Here is a 20,698-nt window from a genome sequence, read left to right as displayed (position 1 = left end):
TTCGGCTACGGCCTCTGCCTCTGCTGCGGCTACGACTGCGGCTTCTTGATGGAGAACCTTCATATTTCTTGACCTGCATAAGAGCAAATACACAGAAGAATCACGATTTTCTGATTTCATATGATTCAACTTGAGATGAACCAGTATTCATACTGAAATTAAGGCACAGATAAACACAAACCATCGGAAAAGGAAAGCAAACAAATGCAACATCTATCAGGTAAGGGCATGTTACAAGATTGAAAACCACGTTTATCTTCTTCGACTTTGTTAAAATAGTTGAAGATTTTCTGAAAGATTTTGCTTTCTAGGCACTAAGATCACCCCTGAGACAGCGTTTTGCACATGTGGGTTGTGCTTGCGACAAAGCTTCAGTATGTCTTTTGTGATTTTACTTCCATAAGTTCAGTCGAGGTTTACTTCCTTCAATTCCTTCACGTTCTTCCAAAAACTCAAAAAACTCTATTATGACAAGTTCCATCAAAATGCATTCTCATTTCAAATGGACCAAACGAAAAGTGGGCATTCAGTCAGTGCATTAAAATACAGAGAGAATTGTCACCCGGATATAAGCCCTTGCCCAGGGGTTTCTGAACTCTGTATCGTCAAGTTTCCGAATCTGAAATCACAAGTTTTAAAATTTCAGATAAGAGGCTTCTTATACAGCATGAAGGGCATAGTTATCAGGAATGAACTTACAGCGTATTTCATGTCATCATAATTGGTGTAGTCAACAACACCATAAGTCCCTGATTACACAGACAGTGCACGTTTAAGAACGCAGATCAAATCTTACAAAACAAAATTTTGGTCAAAGTTGAAGCGACAAGAAAGAGAATTCGACCAAACTAAGCCACAGATGAAATGTTACTGCAAGAAAAGTAAAGCAACCAAGCAAAAGTGTAGTAACTAATATGTCATAATTAGGCACTTCGTTCCTTAATCTTTTTCTGGTCATATAGAAAGTGTAAAATTGAAGACTATCATACCATCACTGTCCCGAGACACCTCAGCGAAGCACACATCACCAGCTTTCCGCATATGATCCTGAAATCAATGTGCTAATAAGAAAACAAACACTGGACAGCATAAGAACACAATTATGCCAATCATGAACTGTCATGAGATTCAGACCTTCAAATCTTGCCATGAAGCAGATGATGGAAGCCCACGGACGATGACTGCGAAAAACCATTTAAGAATGTGTAAGGCCACATACAGAAAAGCTGAGTCAAGATGAAGCACAAAACTTTTTCAATAACAATTATACCATATCCTCATAGCACATCATACAAACCTCGGAATTCAGAATGTCGTGAGACACCAAACCGAGCAGATCCACCACCACCACCACCACCACTGCCGCCATAACCACCACGACGATCACTTGAAGGCGGTCCTCGACCACCATGAGCCAGCTCAACCTGCATTCACAGTGGTCAGAAAAATATAAAAAGAACATAACAGAAGGTAGAGAACCTTTTAAGCAGCCAGAAGTTTAAAGATGTGATCCTTCTGTTCAGCACGTTTAGAACAAGCATTCATGCTGTCCAACTTAAAAACGAAAAAAAAAACAGGTAGAGCTGAGATTTCCAAAGAAAAGGCTAACAATTAATGTCCGATTACCCTCAAGCGACATCCGTCAAAGTTATAGCCATCGCGACCTCTAATTGCATCTTCAGCATCCCGAGCATGCTCAAACTACAAACATAGAAAACAGGGTTGATGAAAAGAAACCGTATGTTGTAAGCAAAAGTTTAGATATAAACAAAATAACTAATATACCTCCACAAAGCAATAGCATGGAGGTCGAGGAGGAATCTTCAATTCAATATCCAAAATGCGACCATACTGCAAACGAGAGTATAATTAGTCATACGGAAGATACTCAAACACAATAAATTCATCATGCATACCACTAACGGACACTAACACAACCGTAAATCAATTGAAATATTCACTTGAAATGATATCTAGAGCAGTTGAGATCAAGCAGACAAACAACAAACTCAACAATCATCCTGAATTTTATTTGTCCATATATAAAAAGAGAAAAACATCCAAAAAATAATAAAATCGATATATAAAAAGAACCAACCTTGTAAAAGAGATCTTCAATCTCGCTTTCTCTGATGTCAGAGGGCAGGTTGCCAACATAGATCATCCGAGAAAATCGACCGCTCATTGTTTATAAACGTTAGAACAAACACGTAACTGCAGGTACAAGCAAGTCAAAGGAAATGAATAAATAAAAACTGAAGCCTGTGGCTTTAAACAAAGTAGCTCCAGTCAGCTGGCTTTCCATTAATCCTCAGTGGTTAGCCACGATGATGACAAAAACATGGTAAAGCAAAAATTATATGAAGCGAACCAAGTGATAGCAATCCTCGGTGTGAGAGCAGTGCTTCACAAGCTCCAAAAGCTAATATGCTCCAATGTGCTCCAAAAGCTATTATAAAATTTGAAAACTTTTTTCATCTCCAGATCTTCCCATGAATTTTTGCAGGGGTTTTACTCATCGAAAAGTGAGCAAGAATCGCCAGTAACAAAAAACAATATGAAACAACTCCACCCTGATCTCCCATTCCCTCTCTATATCCCTATGTATGATTGCAAAGCTCATGTTCCAAGCGCTTGTCATCTATCATAAAGAAAGCATAGGTGTCATGACATCATGTACCATCACCATAGACTCATGTGTTTACCTTGTTGACCTCTCTTTCTCAACATAGTATTCCAACATATATGCATATGGGGTCTCCAATGTTAAGTTTTGCCAAAACTACTCCATTCATAAACACTATTACCTCAAGCAATCGACCTCCGGAAAAATACTTGAAATTCTACCTCCCATACATGTTCAAACTAAAACATGGTAATTTCTAACTTTTTAGTATGCCGATCAGATAGTTTTCCAAAAAAAACCAGCGTTTGTGCAAACAAGCAAAATCAACCCCATCAAATCACTGACATTCTGGCAGAGAAAAGATAACAAGGTTGAGAGGAACGAACAACTAAAACCGAGATGCCCGAAGGAACAACAGCAGCTATCTCCTAGAAAAGAAATCTAGCACACCACGACGAATCAAAAACCGAAAGCTACCCCGCTAGAGCACTGATTAAGCGTTCAGAAATAACATTTGACAGAAAATTCCTAACATAAAAAGAACAAAAAAAACTTTAGAGTAAACCCCCGTCAAGAAAGCTTTACACGACCAAACCCAGTGGGCCAATTTCCTATCATAACATTATCGTCGGAGCAAAAATCGTAGAACGTCGATAAAAGCGTAATATTCTAGGCCGAGAGAAGTACAACACATGGAGCAACACTAATCCTGGAAATTCTACGAAATTATGAGCATTTCGAATAGCTAATCATTCAGAAGAGGTAGATTAATCATCACAAATAAACGAAATCAAACACCGATCTCATAGATTTAGGTAAACCCTCACACGCTGGTCGAAAATGCGAAAAAAAAACTGAGAAATCAACGGAGAAAGAGGGCTCGAAGAAACCGTACCGGAGATCCGTCGAATCAGAGGAGCAGATGCCAAGACAGTGTAGCTACCAAAATCTCGAACGGAGTAGAAGATATATCTAGGGTTTTTGCTTTGGCTCCACAATTCAATTACCATAACTACCCCTATATAATCTTTTTATTTACCGTGTTGTCCCTGTAATACCAGTCGCTGATTCAAAAAAAAAAAAAAAAAAAAAAAACTTTCCCTTGCATGAGAATGTAAGGATGCACCCGTCAACAATTTTGAAAATTTTAATGACATTTTTTACTAGTTTAAAAATAGATTTATCAAATAAAAATAAAGCAATTAGTTTTTCACCGTTTTTAAGTTCAGAATTTTTAGTAGGATTTACTCTTAAAATTAATATTTTTACCATTTTACTTTTTATTTCTCATATTTACCCATTGTGATCCAAATGCATTTTTTTAAACCCAAATCATTTTATTTGTAAGTCTTGACTTCCATTTTAGAATTCATTCCAAAAATCACATTAGATTTGAACTTGGACTTTGGATTTCAATTTCTTACACGATAAAAAATTATATCAGATTTTAAACATTTCTAAAATTTCACGTAAAATCTTAAAATATATTGTAATTTCTCTCGTATCCATAAACATCGTTAAATTTTATCAATTTTAATACTGACATAGTATATCACGTCACACATGTTTTGTCAAATCATCATATTTCGCCGAATAATCATGCCATGTCAGAAAATAAAAAAATAAAAAAAATAAAAAAATTTACAAAATTTAAAAATTAAAAATTAATAAAATAAAATAATTTTTTAAAAAAACTGTTAAAAAAATTAAAAATTCAAATTTAAAAAACAATTATATATACATATATACACACTTATACATATATATATATACACACAATTATATATATACATATATACACATAAATATAATATATATATTCACATATATATATACATATATACACATATATACATATATACATATATATATATATTCACATGACATGCATATAAATATAGTGTATGAATATGGATATGTATATATATATATGTGTATAGGTATATATATAATTATGTGTATATATGTATATATATATATATAAGTGTGTATATATGTATATGTAATTTTAAAATTTTAATTTTTTAAAAAAAAATAAAATTCTGTAAAATTTAAAACTTTATTTATTTTTTTTTTTTATTTTCTAACGTGGCATGATGATTTGGCGAAATATGATGATTTGGTGAAATATGTGTGATGTGGCATACCATGTCAGCACTAAAAATGACGGAACTTAACATCGTTTACGGACATGGGAGAAATCGCAATACATTTTAAGATTTTATGTGAAATTTTGAAAATATTTAAAATCTGATATAATTTTTTATCAAATTAAAAATTGGTGTAAAAAATTAAAACATTTTTTAAAATTTATGGGGAATATGGGATTATCTCTAAAAAAGGTAAATGACAAAAAAAACTATTTTTATTTGTCACCACTTTAAATTCTGTATTTTTTATTTTAGAAAGATTTATACAATTAAATTTTTTTGAAAAACTCTTATACTTTCACATATTATGACCATTTTAATTTATATTATTTTTATCTTAAAAATTTTGTATCATTCAAAAAAAATTAAAAAAATCGTATTTTACGTATTATGATCAAAATAATACCGTAAAAATCGATAAATAAATATACATAAATCTTAAGTGAGGAAAAATAATTCTACATATATTAAAAAAAAATGATCTATATATATAAATCATATATGTTATATTTAGATTGATGATATACTTTTAGATTAAATTGATTCGTTATTAATTATCTTGTTAGTAATGCATTTTGTCTATCTGATTCGATTTAGGATATAATAATCATTAGGGGTGGGCACGGATCGGATATCCGGGATTTTTGAGATATCCGTATCCGTATCCGATCCGCACAAATATTCGATTTTGTTATCCGTATCCGATCCGTAATTTTCGGATATTTGCAATTTCGGATATTCGTAAAAATCACGGATATTTGCGGATATCCGTATCCGACCTAAAATATTATAAAATTTTAAATTTAAATTAAATAATAAATTCAAATGTAAATAAAATATATAATCTATTTAAGATAAATGATATTCACAAATTTAAAATTCATAATTTAAACATTCCAAATCAACTCAAATACAAATACAATTATAATTTATCACATACAAATATATTCAAAATTCAAAATTCAAAACATTAAACATAATAAATCTTAATATTCAAAAGATTAAAATTATAAACCTCAATATATATAAAAAAATTTTTGAATCACCCTTAAAAACATGTAAATATTAAGCATTTTAAATCTCCATATGAAATTATTCTTATATTTAATAATATTATTATAAAATACGGATCAGATCGGATATGTCGGATAATTCAATTTTAATATCCGTATCCGATCCGTATCTGACAAATATCTCTAAAGAAATATCCGTATCCGATTCGTAAACTTCGGATATCCGAATTTTCGGTTCGGATACGAATCGAATAACGGATCGGTTCGGATTTTTCGGATATTTTGCCCACCCCTAATAATCATATATATATATATATAATTAATCAGAGAGAAAAAAATATCGAGAGATATTTATGAACTTCTAAAAAAGACGAAATATATATATGGGATAAATAAATTCATTGGGGATATAATGTAAAGAAATGAGGATTAAAAGAATATAAAGATTTAAAGTTTATGTAGATCAGCTTTTATCTATGGGAATTGATATTTTGGTATTAAATTTTTTGTTTAATTTACCCGAATCGTTTTGGATTAAATAGATTGGAATAATTATCTAATGTATCGTATGATCGTTTTAATATATGTAGGATTATTTTTCGTCATATAAAATTTATGTATGTCTATTTGTCCATTTTTTATGACATGTTATTTTGACCATAATATCTAAAGTAGGAGAATTTTTTAAAGAAAATTTAATTGTATAAATTTTTCTAGAACCAAAATAAGTATAGGATTAAAATGGTTATGTAAAGTATTATTTTTATATGAAAAAATGAAATTGTAAGGTTTTTTTAGTATAAAAGAAATTTTAGAATTTAAATTTAAAAAATAAAAGTATAAGATTTTTTGTGATTTATCTAAAACTGCTAAACTTATATAAAAAAAGGAAATTAAAAGAAAAAGATTCAATCTTCTAAATTTTCCAAATAGATCAATGCTAAACTGTTTTTTACTAAATAAATATTCGATTCTGATATTATTCTATAAATATATCCAAACTTCTCGAATTCATATTTAACTCTAAATATTGAGGTGACATTCTGAATAGATAGATGTCAATTCCACCGGTTGAACAACATCACAACTGTCAAGTAATAAGAATTAGGAGTCATGTTTAAAAACAATTTTTAAATTATTCCCAAAAAATAAGAAAATTTAGAATAAATAAAAAATAAAATAAATCATACATATATATGTATAAAAATGTATATATATGTACACATGTATATATGTGTGTATATATATTAATATATGTATGTATATGTATGTATATTTATCTTTTATTTATTTTAAATTTTATTATTTTTTTAAAAATTTAAGAAGACAATGTCTTGTCGATATTGAACTGCACCTCATTTAAGATTAAATGTAATATGATTTTATAAATTTGGTTATATTTGTGTGATAACACCAAAATTTAGATTTTTTCTTTTAATTTCCAAAAAAAATAACACATTAAACCCCAATTTCTCATCTTCCAAACTCCAATAAAACACAATTATTTATCTCTAAAAATCACCAAAAAATATTTTTTCCCTTAGTACCAATTACCAAATTAGCTACATAGCGCATAAAAATATAATAAACTTAGTCTACGTCATCAAAAATTACCACATGATAACAAAAAATAAAAGATAAATATATATACATACATATCTATATATATACATATATATACACACATTCACATATATGCATATATGTAAATAGATATACATGTGTATATATATACATATATGCACAATTATCGTTGCAGATTTGGACCACTCTTGGTTAACGACTGGTACTATCTTATTAAATTAAGTGTTTTCTGTAATATTTAAGAATAATTAATCATTTTTTGTTCAAAATTTAATATTTAATGTGTATTTCTTTTAACAAATTCATTGTTTTTCTGTCAGAGTTTAACATTAATCTTATTAATATAATATAACAAAACTATGAGAAAGAGTACATAAACATTAAAAAAAACAACGTTATGTATACAAATTCTTAAATTTTTAAAAATTCATATTTTTAGCTTGTTTTATATAACATAATTATATTGATTTGACCACAATCTAAGTGTATCATGAGGGAGCAAAACTTGATGGTTCAAATAACGTTTAGAGTTGTTACGATTTATTACAATTTGTTAAAAAAAGAGATGGTGTATATAAACAATATATGTGACTAGTAAAAAAAATAAATCAGAAAATTTTCACAATTTATTTTCTATTTCTCTCACTTTCTTCCCTCCTTTTCTCTCTAATTTCAATACATTAAAATAGTATCACAATATTCATAATTTTCCAGGTTTTTTTTTATTCAATCTCCTTCATCCTTTGATCAGATATATTCTCTATTTCAATTAATTTCTCCATGATCGAAGTGCAATTATGAGTTTTCTTTTTGATAGATTTTGTCGACATTAGAGGCACTCTCCCGATGGAAGAATATGAAGAAGATAATGATGATAGTGATGATGTTTCTGCATTCGGATCTCCAAATTCGTAGATTCAAAATGGAAAATTGTTACAACGAAGGTCACTGTTATTCATTTGTGATGGATGATGATGCATATCAAGTGTTCGACAAAAATTCTGTGAAAAATACATAGTGTTGTCAATTGCGTATGGCGGTCTATGGCGTCAAGCCCAAAATAGACCATAAATATATGGCGGATTATGACAAAAGTTATGGCAGTTTAAGAAATATAGTATAAATTCATATAAGCATTGACATTAACACTAATATAATAAAATATCAATCCATATAGGCATAAAAAAAGATAAATATTAAGCATATATCAATCCATATAAACATAGAAAAAGATAAATAGGATAAATTCTAAAATTAAAACAACAAATCAAACATCATCATCATTAAGTTCTAATCCAGTGTAATCAAATTCTTCATTATTGTTCAATGGTGAATCTCCTCCTTTTTCTTTTCCTTCTGAATCCTCCAAATTAATTTCTTCTAATTTTTCCTCGATATCATCGGATTCTTTCTCAATCATGATACTTTTTCTTTTGTCTTCGACAATGTTGAACTTGAAGCGTTCATTCCTCTTGATTGTTGCCTACTATTCGCTCTATATTCTCCAAGTCTCGATTCTCTATAAACGATTTCCAGTATAATCTATCATCACCTTTGAAGATCAATCCATTTCCGCAATCATCTTCATCGTTGTATATTTTGCCGACTAACCACTCATTACACATATCAATCTCATCCAATATAATTGGATCAACTTCATCCTTAATATTACACATCTGAATAAGAGTTTGGTTATATTTCACATAAACCAAGCTATGCAACCTTTTATGTTCAAACCTATTTATTTTCTTAGAATGAATCTGCAAATATAATAAAATTATAATTATAATCTAAGTTTTTATATTAAATACAAAAAAGTAATAAAATGATATCATGCTCAAAATCTTAAAATCTCAATAGCCAATTGCTGCAGATTTGGAGCTGAACATCCATAATTTTTCCACCATTGAGATACAAAAAAAAAATGAATATAAGAAACTTATAATCTTAGATTAATTTTAAAGTAAAAGTTATTCTCTTCTTACTTGGAAAAATTATATTTCTTTGTCTTATTGCAAATTCAATTCCAAAATGACCATTAACTGATCTATAATCCGAAAGTTCAGCCAAAATCGCATTTTACACATTTTGAGATGACACCAATCTCCTAATATACCGCTACAAGCCATCAACCACCTCCATATTGTTTTGAAGTCTAAGATTGATATAGAAGTATTGAGTATTCAAATAATGACCAGCAACATGCAAAGGACGGTGAAGTTGATAATCTCATCTCTTATCGATAATTGCAATCACATCTTTGTATTTATTTTCATCATTGTTGAAAGACCTCTCAATGACTTCTTTTGCCTTATTCATTGCTTCATAAATATAGTCCATTATTGTTTCTTTCCACCATCTATAAGTCAAAGTACTTGAACAAGTGGAGCCTTACCTTGAGAGCATATTTCACGTTACTCCAAAATGAAGGTATGATGACAAGTTTTTAGTTTCCTTTCCCTGGAAATCTTTTGCCAACTTATTTGTTCTCCACTCACTCGAAGTGAACATTCTTCTAAGATGATATTTCTCTTGAAAAAGTCTTTTCAATGTAAGATAAGAAGTAGCAAAACGAGTGACAACATGTCTTACCAACTTCCTCTTGTTTGCGAATTGTCTCAACAAACTCAATGTGCTAGAGTGGTTGTAAATGAAACCTACAACAGTTATTGCTTTTTTTTATTGTGAGCTTAACTGAAGAAATTTTTCCAATGTCTTCAAGGATCAAGTCGATGCAATGAGCGGCAAAAGGAGACCAAAAGAGATGCGGTCGTTTTTGCTCTAACATCTTCTTGCTAAGACGTAATTGCTTCCATTATCGGTTATTACCTGAATAACCTTATCTTCCCCAATCTCTTCAACTAAATCATCCAACACCTCAAACAATTTTTGTCTCGCCTTCACAAAATTAGATTCATCTACAGACTTCATAAACATTGTGCCCGCAGGAGAATTGACCAAAAAGTTAATCAGACATCGTTATTCAGCCTCTTTAGTGAGTAATGACACCCTTATTTGATGGTAAGATGGAGGTGAAAGGTTTGGGCCGAAACTTCCAATAACATGCACCATATCTTGAAAACTCTGCAACTTAATGTTGTTGAATGAAATTCCAACTTGATACCACCACTTTGTAATAAATTGGTGAACTTTAGTTATAGCTTCTGTTGGATCTTCAGCAAAGACTCCGGTCGAAGAAGAGGGTTTCGAAGCCTCTAGGCAAGATAGAAGCTTTTCGAAGGATGGAGGGGCATCTTAGTCATTTTGTATGGTCAGGGTTATGAGACCAATTAGGGTTTCGGGGTTGTATTCAGACTTTGAGTTTTTCGTTTTGGGTGCTCTCTCTCTACGGCGATCCTTTGTTCTCCGTGAGTCGGGATCAGTGTTTTCCGGTCGATCTCCGGCTTGTTTCTTTGTGTAACCCTAGTAGACAGTCGTTCCTCTTCCCGAGAAGTAGGTACCGAGCGTTAAAGCTCGGTACTGAACTCGTAATCCGCTTTGTCATTTTTTTTCCGTTCTTGAGAGATTCGGAGAGATCGGTGAGAGTTTGAAGGGCAAATCCCTTACAAGTGGTATCAAGAGCCCGGTTCACAGCGAGACTCGACGGATCTGCGGTGGAAAACACCTGAGGTAAGTTCGAGGTAGGTTCAGATCTGATTTCTCTGATTCTGGTGTCTTCGTCTATTTCAAGAGCCAAATCAGTGGTGAAACGGTGAAGCAGGAGCCATCTTGAGACGAGATCGGCGACGGTCACCGGCAGAGGAGCTCATATCGATGGCGCAAGAGGAGGTAAGTTCCGGATCTGACTCGGACTGAGTTACTCAGCCGAGTACAGAGTTCAAGGAGGTGTGTTCGCTCAATTTCGGTTTAGGTCTAGGGTTGGGGAGGGAAAAACGATGAAGAACCGGTGTTTTTCGGTGGTTTTCGGCCGTGACTCATTCTGAATCGCGACTGAGTCGGGAAACGGGTGAGTCAACATCTGAGTTGACCGGGTTAACTCGGCGACTACGCTTTCGAAATTAGGATTTTTTCGATTTAATCTGGTTTAGCCGGTTAAATCGGAATTATCTGCGCTCGATTTAAAATCGAATCGGTTTAGTCGGGTTTAGGTAGAAGTTGACCAATCTTGGTCAACAGTTGACCGGGTTAGGAAAACCGGACCGGTTCAGGTCAATTGGACCGGTCAGGTCCGGTTTAGGGTCGATTGGACCGGTTCAGACCGATTCAAGTCAATTTAGGTCCGGTTCGGGATAACCCAGACCGGTTTAGGTCAATCTAGGACCGGTTTAGGACAATGAGTCTGGTTTAGGTCAATTTAGATCGGAATTGGGCTGGTTTAGGTCTGATTAGGGTCCGATTCGTCCAAATAGGGCTAAGATTGTCTGGTTTAGGGCCTGTATTGACTAGATAAGTCTAGATTGGTTGGTTTAGGGTCAGGATTGTCTGATTAGGACTAAAATTGGTTGGTTTTAGGTCTGATTGGTTCGGTTGGTGCAGATAGAGTCCAGTTCTTAGGTTTTTTTTTTCTAGTATAGGGTATTTAGGATCTGTATAGATCGATTTATCCTAGGTAGCGACAGATTAGATCTGCGGGGGGACTTTGGTTACATGTTTCAGTCCATAGAGTTCGGTGATTATGTCCGATTAGGCCTGAATAGAAGGATTTGGCTGGATTATGTGAGTTAGAAGTCGGTATTAGGCTTGAAATCAATAGGTACGGGTCTGTAAAAAACATGTTGTTAAGACAGGTCTGTAAGGGTTGATTTTAGGCTAGATAAGGTCTGATCAGATTTAATTATGTCGATTTAGACAGTTTAGATCTGATTAGGTTAATTCAAGTCTGATGAGGGGTAGGTAAGTCAATATTGGATTGGCTTAGGTCTGATTAGGACTTAAGGGGACAGAATAGACTTAATTTAGGTCTGATCTAGGTTGGTTAGGTCAGGGTTAGCCTTGGGGTAGGTCTGATTAGACGTAATCAGGTCTTAGGTAGGTTGTTCTAGAGTCTATTAGGTCTGTTAGGTTGAAAAATACCTAAGGTTAGGTCCTCTTAGGATCGGTCTCACTCCTTAGGTCTGGTTTTAGTTGCTCATAGGGTCAGTTTAGTCATTCCCAGTTTTTAGAGTCGTCTTTAGACTCGGGTCAGATCACTCTAGGTAGGTCTAGGATATCCTCCGGGTAGAGATTAGGGATCCTTTAGTGATGTCTGCCCCTCTGCATCGCCTTGACGTCGAGAAGTTCGACGGCAAGGGAGACTTCTCCTTATGGAAGGAGAAGATGTCTATTAGTTTAGAGATCTTAGGATTAGGGGACACACTAGAGGATGATCCCTCTTTGTGGGGGAATGCTGATGAGGGGAGCCCAAAAACTCCAGCTCGGAAAAACGAGGATACGGAAGGCCTTACGACTCTTTCCACCGGATCACTAGGATCGATGGCAAAGGGATCGGGCACTCCGGCTCTCAAAGAGAGACAAGAAAGGAGTAGAAAGGCTAGGAATCTCATAGTGTTGGCTCTAGCGGATCAGGTTCTGAGAAAGGTCATATCCGAAAGGACGGCCTTCGGAATCCGGAGGAAGCTAGAACGATGCAGAGGGGCAGACATCACTAAAGGATCCCTAATCTCTACCCGGAGGAGAGCCCAAAAACTCCACCTCGGGAAACCGAGGATACGGTTGGCCTTACGACTCTTTCCACCGGATACGTGGCAAAGGGATCAGGCACTCCTGCTCTCAAAGAGAGACAAGAAATGAGTAGAAAGGCTAGGAATCTCATAGTGCTGGCTCTAGCGGATCAAGTTCGGAGAAAGGTCATATCCGAAAGGACGACCTTCGGAATCTGGAGGAAGCTAGAACGATTGCACATAGAGCAATCCCTCCCCAATAGGATGTACTTCATGCAGAGGGTGTCAGGGTTTAAGATGGACAACTCTAGGACGATAGAGGAGAATTTAGACATTTTCCAGAAACCATTGTCAGACCTTCACAGCTTAACTGTGAAGGTAGAGGAGGAGTATCAAGCAGTTTACCTGCTGAGCTCCTTACCTCCTGCTTTCGAGCAGCTGAGGGAAGTCCTATAATATTCCCGAGCTACAATCTTGGTGGAGGAGGTGAAGACCGCAACTAGGATGAAGGAGCTAGAGCTTCTAGCTCAGGGTACCCTTAATCGGGGTACGGGGGAAGGATTAGTGGTCAAGGGCAAACCCGAGAAATCGGGTGGCGGGAAGAAGAAGGCCAAAGACCAGGTGGAGTGTTGGTATTGCGGCAAGAAGAGACACTATAAGAAGGAGTGTAGGTCCCGGAGGGCGAAGGAGGAGACCGAGCAAATTCGAAAAGAGCTAACGCAAAACCGAAATGAGTGGAAACGAAAAATCCATACGATCGACCCCAAATAAATTTGGGACTAAGGCGATGTTGATGTGTTTCGGATTCAGATTCTGATCGGCCCGATTTTTTTTTTCGAATTTATATAACTAAGTTCAATGTTCTGTTTTAGGGATTCAAATTAGGGAACGAGCCCATCCATTCAAATCATTCTTTATAGATTTAAAAAATAATCGAATTTTCAGTTCGATTCGAAATCCAATTTAAACTCGCTCAAAAACTTGAATTGTTCGGGTGGATAAATTAAGATCAAAGATATATAACATTTTCCGAGCTCGTACGGCTAATATTAGACCACCGAGGAAACTCAAAGAAAACACCTATTCGAAGCCAAAATACCTTTACCTTTTGTCAATTATTTTTCTTTCGATCTTTGATTTTTTTGTGATCTTTTAGGAACTCATTTTTTTGTCAAACAACCTTTTTAAAGAATATGCCTTTCTGTCATTGTTTGAAGGGCAAAGCAACCCCGCCACCAAAAATACTATCTTCCCTTTCTCTAACTTTATCAGTCCCCTACATATAACTCAATGGTTTTCTATAATCATTAGTATCTACAAATAAAACAGTATATATATCACCACAAAAAAATAAATAAGAGACTAAGGAACATATATTATTATGCAATCAGGCCTTTTTTTTAAATGATTCTATTAGGTATTTCATGTTCTTCACATACAAATCACGATTCCCTTGTGGGATCAGACAAATATAACTTAAATCATATTTATCCAAATCAGATCAAGACCAAGACCAAGACAGTACCCTTTTTTCTTCCTTCTTGGTCCTAATGGAAACCCCAGTTTGTGTTTCTTTTAAGACAAACTCATTTACAGTGGTAAAGTTTGCGGGTGAGCCAAAAAACCAGCAGTCAAAAGTTCAAATTTTTTTTTAAAGAAGAACAAGAATCAGTCAGTATGAGCAATAATCTCCATAGACAAACACTCTTTACCTCGTCTCGGAGCTTTCACGAGCAGTGTCAGTCTCTGAACCTGTGCGCACTGGCCGGAGAAGGCCCTGCATTCTCAACATGTAACTCTGGCTCGGAGGTTGGTTTTCCGTCGTTGTATCGGTTGTTCCTATCGCGTCAGAGCTGCGGAGATTGGACAGTGCGCTTAGATCGAGATCCGGGAAGACAGAACAGCGGCAACGTGGGCATTTTACGTTTAACCGCAGCCATTGGTCTATGCATTCGACATGGAAGTTGTGGGCACATGGTAATCCCCTAACCTGCAATGCAAAATTCGCATATTACTTTGATATCATCCATGGAAAGATAGAGAGAATTGTTTAATCATAGAATGAGAGTTAAAAACCTTGGCTTAGGAGGGAGTAGCAAGTTTTTTTTTGTACCTCATTTCCGACATTGAACTCCTCTAAGCAGATTGGGCATTCACTACAGTCAGTAGGGACGGCTTTTAGCCTGAACTTTGGAAGTTCTTGAATTAGAGCCTCAACTGCTTCTCTCTGTTATCCAAAAGAACAAGCTTTATTTTAGGCCATTGGTATCTTTGGCGATATCCAGACAGAAAGATGGCATATAGGTAGACTACTTCTCAAACTGCAAGTGACATCCTTTGTAAAATCATCGCCAGACAAGAAGCTTTCCCTAACTCTATACAGGATGTGTAAAAAAACGTTTGCTTTGTGGCGGATAATTACGGAGAGAACATAGGATTGGACCATTTTCTTTTTGGTATGTTTTTCTTTCCAGATTTCTTTTCTGTACAAGGCCTTGATTGTGCCAGACTAATCTCTCTTCCACTGACAAGTCATAACAATGTTAAGGACAGGTTATCAGTTCTTCGTTCCCTGACAATAAGAATAAGCTGACAGACTTGCCTGAGCCGTAGTCAAGTACAGACCAGGATGGTATGGAGTGGTATCTTGACCCATGACTCTCATCTCTTGACCTGCAGCTTCGAATGCCCAGTCGGGTACCCTAACCATGTCAACTAAAATCTGAAAACATGGAAACAGTCAAACTCGATTCTCAGAATTGAGAACAAGAAAAAAAAAACCTAATTACCACCAAATAATAGAGCAAGTATTAACCACCTTAACGACATGGATGTATCTAAGGACACAAGGGAGGAAAAGTCAATCATGGGATCCTAAAACCTTACCCCAAATTCTGAAAAGGGAATCCCCTGCTGAGCACGTAATAAGTGTGCCTGCCTTCGCGCCATCCACTGATTGAAGATGTATAAAACGAACCAAGTTAAGCAGGAGATCATCTTCAAATCAACAAAAGGGTGATAAAGATCTACCTTTCCAATACACATGCAGGCAATGCAGAGTAGTCCACAGTAGCTGAACAGCAGCCAGATAAGGAAACCCCATTTTTGACCTTCTTCAGGTAACTATGTACCCAAGAATACATAATAGATAAGTAATAGGATCGTCCAATAAGAATAACCAAGTGACATTAACTTAAAAGTTACTTACACAGTTTCTCGCTCTTGTAAACCATAGTGTACCAATAACTGTCCAAGCCCACAGTAATGGGTAAAGCCACAGAGACAGGATAGACAGAACCACCAATCTTCCACAAAACCGAGCATATCGCTGCTGCCTCCCAAAATCCCTATCAGATTTTTAATTCCAAGGAACAATATGAAATACTCAGGGGTTGAAAAAGAGACCGAAACATGCACCTAGCTACCTCTGGAATCAAGCTTGCACCCTTAAAGATAAACCATTATTATGTATATGTTTATAGCTAACGCCAGAATTGAGGGTAAAAGTTGATGATCCCCAAGTAGCATATCTCTTCTTGATGATGCAACCCTTTCCGAATGTCAACCACACAAGTACACTCAAACAAATGCCTATTATGAATGACACAGAAAAAAAACGAAGTATTCTCAGCAATATAATTTCATAACAGGCTCTTACTTAACAGACAACTTTTCCCTGAAACTCAAACTTTAACGGGTAGTGATGCTTAAAAGCCTTAGCTACAAATTCATCATAATCCAAGTAGCTTCGAATTAAACTTACAAGCCAAGTCCAGCAGCAAGACCGTTATCTACAAACATCAGGAGGCGAAAGATGAACACAGTGGTATAATCAACCTGGATAGAGTAAAAGTCACAAAAAAAAAATCAACAGGAAAAAACAAAATATGAGATTCCGGGAACTGAAAAAAAAAGGGAAAATAAGAGAAGCAGAAGCGGATGAACAAGAGCAGGAAAACATCTGAGTGAGGAACTCACCACTATCCATACGTGCAATGGGTATTTGCACAGATGATACTTATTCCAGTTGATTGCCACAATGATTCTACAAAGCAAACCTATTGAGGAAATACAATCTCCCAGATTCTTTCGATCACTCAAAACCCTAACAAAATCTCAGCTCAATGTTTCCACTAGCTTCCTTTTTATATAAAAAAAAAAAACCGAAACTACAATCGGATTATTCTGGGAAATACCGATAGCTAGTTCACTATTTTTCCTTCTAATCCGATTAACCAAGTATACCAATTCGACACAAACTGTATCCAGATCATAAATGGAAAAAAGCAGCGGAATCATCTTGAGGATCGAGATTATTCAGCTCGAATCCAAGCTAAAGGAAAGAAACAGCTCCGAAAGGAAAGGCGAGAATCGAAGAATCCTAAGAGCAGAGACATAAGGATACACACTAGTTGCGAGCATCGACAAGAAGAACCCATCGTACCTGCAGAGCTCCATCGTTCATCCCCACGAGATCAAATAGAAAATGAGCATAGACATACATATAATCGAAATCGAAATCCACCACATTCGGATCGACTCCAAGCCAAAGAAAATGGAGAAAACTCACCACTTGAAATCGACACCTCTCATCGCCATGAGAGAGAGAGAGGGGTGGTAGGGGATAGAGCAGGGGGAAGTAGAAACCCTAGCAGGTACGAAGATCAAACGCTCATCTCAATTCCAAAATGGAACTCGAATCCTCAATTGATGCACCACAGGCGGGGTTAGGATCACGAACGAAGAGAGTGCGAGAGAAAGAGAGAGAGGTGGTGACTGGAAATGGTATTCTCGGAGGAGGAGATTTTGGATTCAAACAGTAGTTGTGGGGAAGAAATATGAGGAAGAGGAAACTTCGGGGCCAAAAAAGAAGGTTTCAACGTGTAGATACGTTAGGTTGTCAGTTTGACAGAAGATATAAAATTTCGGTTTTAGTGTAATAAATATATGATTCACTCAAACTGGAGTTAGAATTACATAAAAGTCAAATACATATAGTATTTTTAGGGAAATTAAATTAAATATAAAAAAGAAGAAAATCGAATTATTTTTAAAAGTAAAAATTTAATTCAAAAATAAATATAGGAGGCCAATCATTCGCAGAATGTTTTGAATTAGAAAACAAAGTTTTAAAAATCATTATTGCAATTTTAAGCTACAAACTCATTTAAATATCATATAAAATACCCAACAAAAAAGTTAGATTATAAATACATAATTTTACCAAAATATAAATTTTTACCTAACAAATTCAGCAGCAACAGAAGGTTGAAAAAAAAAAATCAATTCCATTTACACATTTTAGTTGCCATATTTTTCAATAGGAAAATTAAAAGAAAAAAAAAATCAGTCACAGTTTGGAGGATTGGTACATTTATAAACAGCAGAAGCAGGTTGCTTATAAGCAGGGATACTGTCGGTATCCAAGAACCGAACTTCACCTGGTCCCATATACAACTCCGAGTGCCTGCAAACATTCTCAGAAAGAACAGAGCATATCTCGAATCATTCAGATCCTTAATATAACATTTCCAGCCCAAGATTTACATGATTGTAGGGCTTCGAGTTTACGTGTAAAGTAGCGATTTTTCGAGTTGAATGTCAAGAGATGGGCATACCTTCGGAGGTCAAGTCCCAAAACCCCGGCTTGCAGGACGGATAAGTTGTCTGAATCGGGTGAGACTATTACCACAGTGTCACCTGAGTACTGAGTTTCGAGAATGGACATGAGTTGTGTCACACGCACAAACACGTCTGATACGCTCTCGTTGGGCGTACCGTCGCCTACGGGAGGCGGCTTTGTCCTCGGTGATATACCATCCATTGCATACACCTGACCGCTCATGAACATTTCTCAGTATCTGATACATTTCTTCTTCAATCATCAAACACAAGTTTTTAGACAAAATTTCCGTCTTATATTTAGATTCATGCATATGTGTGTATAGATAGACAGATAGATCGGTATTACCTCGGATATGGATTCCAGATTTTTGCCTTCGAATGCACCAAGACCACGGGCATCAAGAAAGCTATACTCCGGAACAATGTAGCTGCAAAAAAATGAGTAAAAAGGGAACGAGCTTATGCGTTTAACCTGCAAATGATTGAAGACTTTATCACCTAACGTGCAAGTTAGATTCTACGATACATCTCATCTTCCAAATACAACCATCTCATCATTAAGACGATATCAACAGATTTCTCTGCTTGCTTTGTGTATCGTAAAACCCTTAATTGCAGCACTTACTTCATTAGTTTCTTATGGTAGAAACCGCGGTGACAAATGGGTACAGAGAAAACTACCAACTCAGCTGATTTTATATAAGAAAGAGACAAGGCAAACATAAGAATACTAAGAAAACTTCCAAGTCAGTTTCCCCCACCAGAACAGCAATATTAAGGCATACCCAAACCTGAGTCACCGCAGAAACACAGAGGCGAAACGCATAAAATGCATCGGTTCGCACAAGATATACCATTCATCACACATGCTTCTAATGCTAACAGACGGAATTTTGGTGATGTTCATCAAGATTGCCGTTTTCAGGGCAACTGCTCATGGATGGGTTGGGTTCACAAACTAACTTTCACAAATCTTTCTCAAAATAGCCTGCAGATAATTGGTTCACAACTCATGACTCGTGGTGGCCAAATAGAACAACGACAGGCACGTGTTAAAACAAGCTTTACCTACGGCTGATCCCGTTGAAAGCAGCAATGATCTCGGCAGCCTGGTAAGCCCGTTGAGTAATGGAAGGCCAAATCCAACAATTTCGATCACATGCTCCCATGGCCTTCAACTGTAGAGCAGCCCTCACAGTCTGCTTCTTACCTTTCTCCGACAATCCGCTGTCCACTGATGTTTTAGCAACCGGGTTGGTGTTGATTATCCCCAAGCTTTCGTACTCTGACTCTCCAGCCCTCACCAGGTAGTAACTTTACGCAAAAACAACAATTGAATCCATTGCATTAGCTAAAGCTGCTGAGCTAATTTCCCAAACTCCCCATTATTTTCTACAGAAAACCATTACCAATACTTGAACTAGATTAGATACAACTCTGTCTAACTCTTGAGGGCAATCTGAAAATGCTCAATGAATGAAATGACTTTTTGGCAAGAACTCCCAAAATCAAGGGTACGCCGTAGATCAGTCGTCATCACTATTCAGTGTTAAAAATTCAGAATCTTAGCAAGAACACTCAAAGCCCAATGTGCACAATCACAATCCAAATCAAAAACTGTAGACATCAAACCCTAAAACTGAAGTTAATCCAGAAAACCTCGTGCATATATATACATTATATACACCACCGTGGAACTCCCAGTCGAAATCTAGACTTCGGGAAAGGAAATATACCGATTCGACAGCCGGAGAGGCGGCATCTGAAAGAGGCCGCGGGCGTCGGCGGAAAGAGAGAGCGGTGGTGCGGCGAGGCAGAGGGAGAGAGCCTCGACGAGGCGGCGGCGCGTGATTGCCGGGAAGGTGCGCGTATTCCTGCGGGTTTGGCGGTTTTCCGGCGGGGGAGGAGGATGTGCGGCTGAGGTGGCCGGCGAAGATGATAAGACGGTCACCACCATCACTTTTGGAACTCAAAGAGCTTTCACTTACATCACAATTTCATCAATTTAATTGATGTTTGGAAATCGCATGGAATTGGACCGTTTCAATACAAAATAATACATTGGGACTTCTCAAAGAT

At 35.9% G+C, this 20,698-nt stretch overlaps 3 protein-coding genes across 3 annotated transcripts in view; all 3 read right to left on the bottom strand.

Moving 5' to 3' along the window:
• The window catches only part of LOC104798982 (serine/arginine-rich splicing factor SR34A), a 4,777-nt gene extending 1,167 nt beyond the window's left edge, over positions 1-3,610 (bottom strand). The window contains exons 1-11 of the mRNA XM_010521263.2: positions 3,522-3,610; positions 2,372-2,641; positions 2,099-2,214; positions 1,786-1,851; positions 1,627-1,701; positions 1,298-1,424; positions 1,135-1,181; positions 990-1,047; positions 700-749; positions 563-619; positions 3-73 (exon numbers count right to left, since the gene is read on the bottom strand). Coding sequence (XP_010519565.1) covers positions 3-73; positions 563-619; positions 700-749; positions 990-1,047; positions 1,135-1,181; positions 1,298-1,424; positions 1,627-1,701; positions 1,786-1,851; positions 2,099-2,185 — 638 coding nt within the window. The 5' untranslated portion in view covers positions 2,186-2,214; positions 2,372-2,641; positions 3,522-3,610. The remainder of the gene's footprint in view (positions 1-2; positions 74-562; positions 620-699; positions 750-989; positions 1,048-1,134; positions 1,182-1,297; positions 1,425-1,626; positions 1,702-1,785; positions 1,852-2,098; positions 2,215-2,371; positions 2,642-3,521) is intronic.
• A 10,852-nt stretch (positions 3,611-14,462) lies between these two features.
• On the bottom strand, positions 14,463-17,971 carry LOC104798981 (E3 ubiquitin-protein ligase SIS3-like). The gene is made up of 10 exons (XM_010521261.2): positions 17,565-17,971; positions 17,400-17,438; positions 16,973-17,039; positions 16,758-16,831; positions 16,203-16,341; positions 16,025-16,117; positions 15,881-15,946; positions 15,597-15,716; positions 15,108-15,221; positions 14,463-14,984 (listed from the first exon to the last, which is right to left on the bottom strand). The coding sequence occupies exons 1-10, from the start codon at positions 17,591-17,593 to the stop codon at positions 14,703-14,705; spliced, it is 1,023 nt and encodes a 340-aa protein (XP_010519563.1). The 5' UTR covers positions 17,594-17,971; the 3' UTR covers positions 14,463-14,702.
• A 291-nt stretch (positions 17,972-18,262) lies between these two features.
• LOC104798977 lies at positions 18,263-20,646 on the bottom strand. Its single transcript, XM_010521258.2, has 5 exons — positions 20,356-20,646; positions 19,688-19,933; positions 18,966-19,047; positions 18,613-18,827; positions 18,263-18,461 (listed from the first exon to the last, which is right to left on the bottom strand). Exons 1-5 carry the CDS (start codon positions 20,574-20,576, stop codon positions 18,341-18,343), a joined length of 885 nt encoding a protein of 294 aa, XP_010519560.1. The 5' UTR covers positions 20,577-20,646; the 3' UTR covers positions 18,263-18,340.
• Between the last annotated feature and the right edge of the window lie 52 nt (positions 20,647-20,698).

The sequence above is a fragment of the Tarenaya hassleriana genome, unplaced genomic scaffold (genome assembly GCF_000463585.1).
Source record: "Tarenaya hassleriana unplaced genomic scaffold, ASM46358v1 Cleome6, whole genome shotgun sequence".
Lineage (NCBI taxonomy): Eukaryota > Viridiplantae > Streptophyta > Magnoliopsida > Brassicales > Cleomaceae > Tarenaya > Tarenaya hassleriana.
This window is presented reverse-complemented; position numbering and strand designations above follow the sequence as displayed.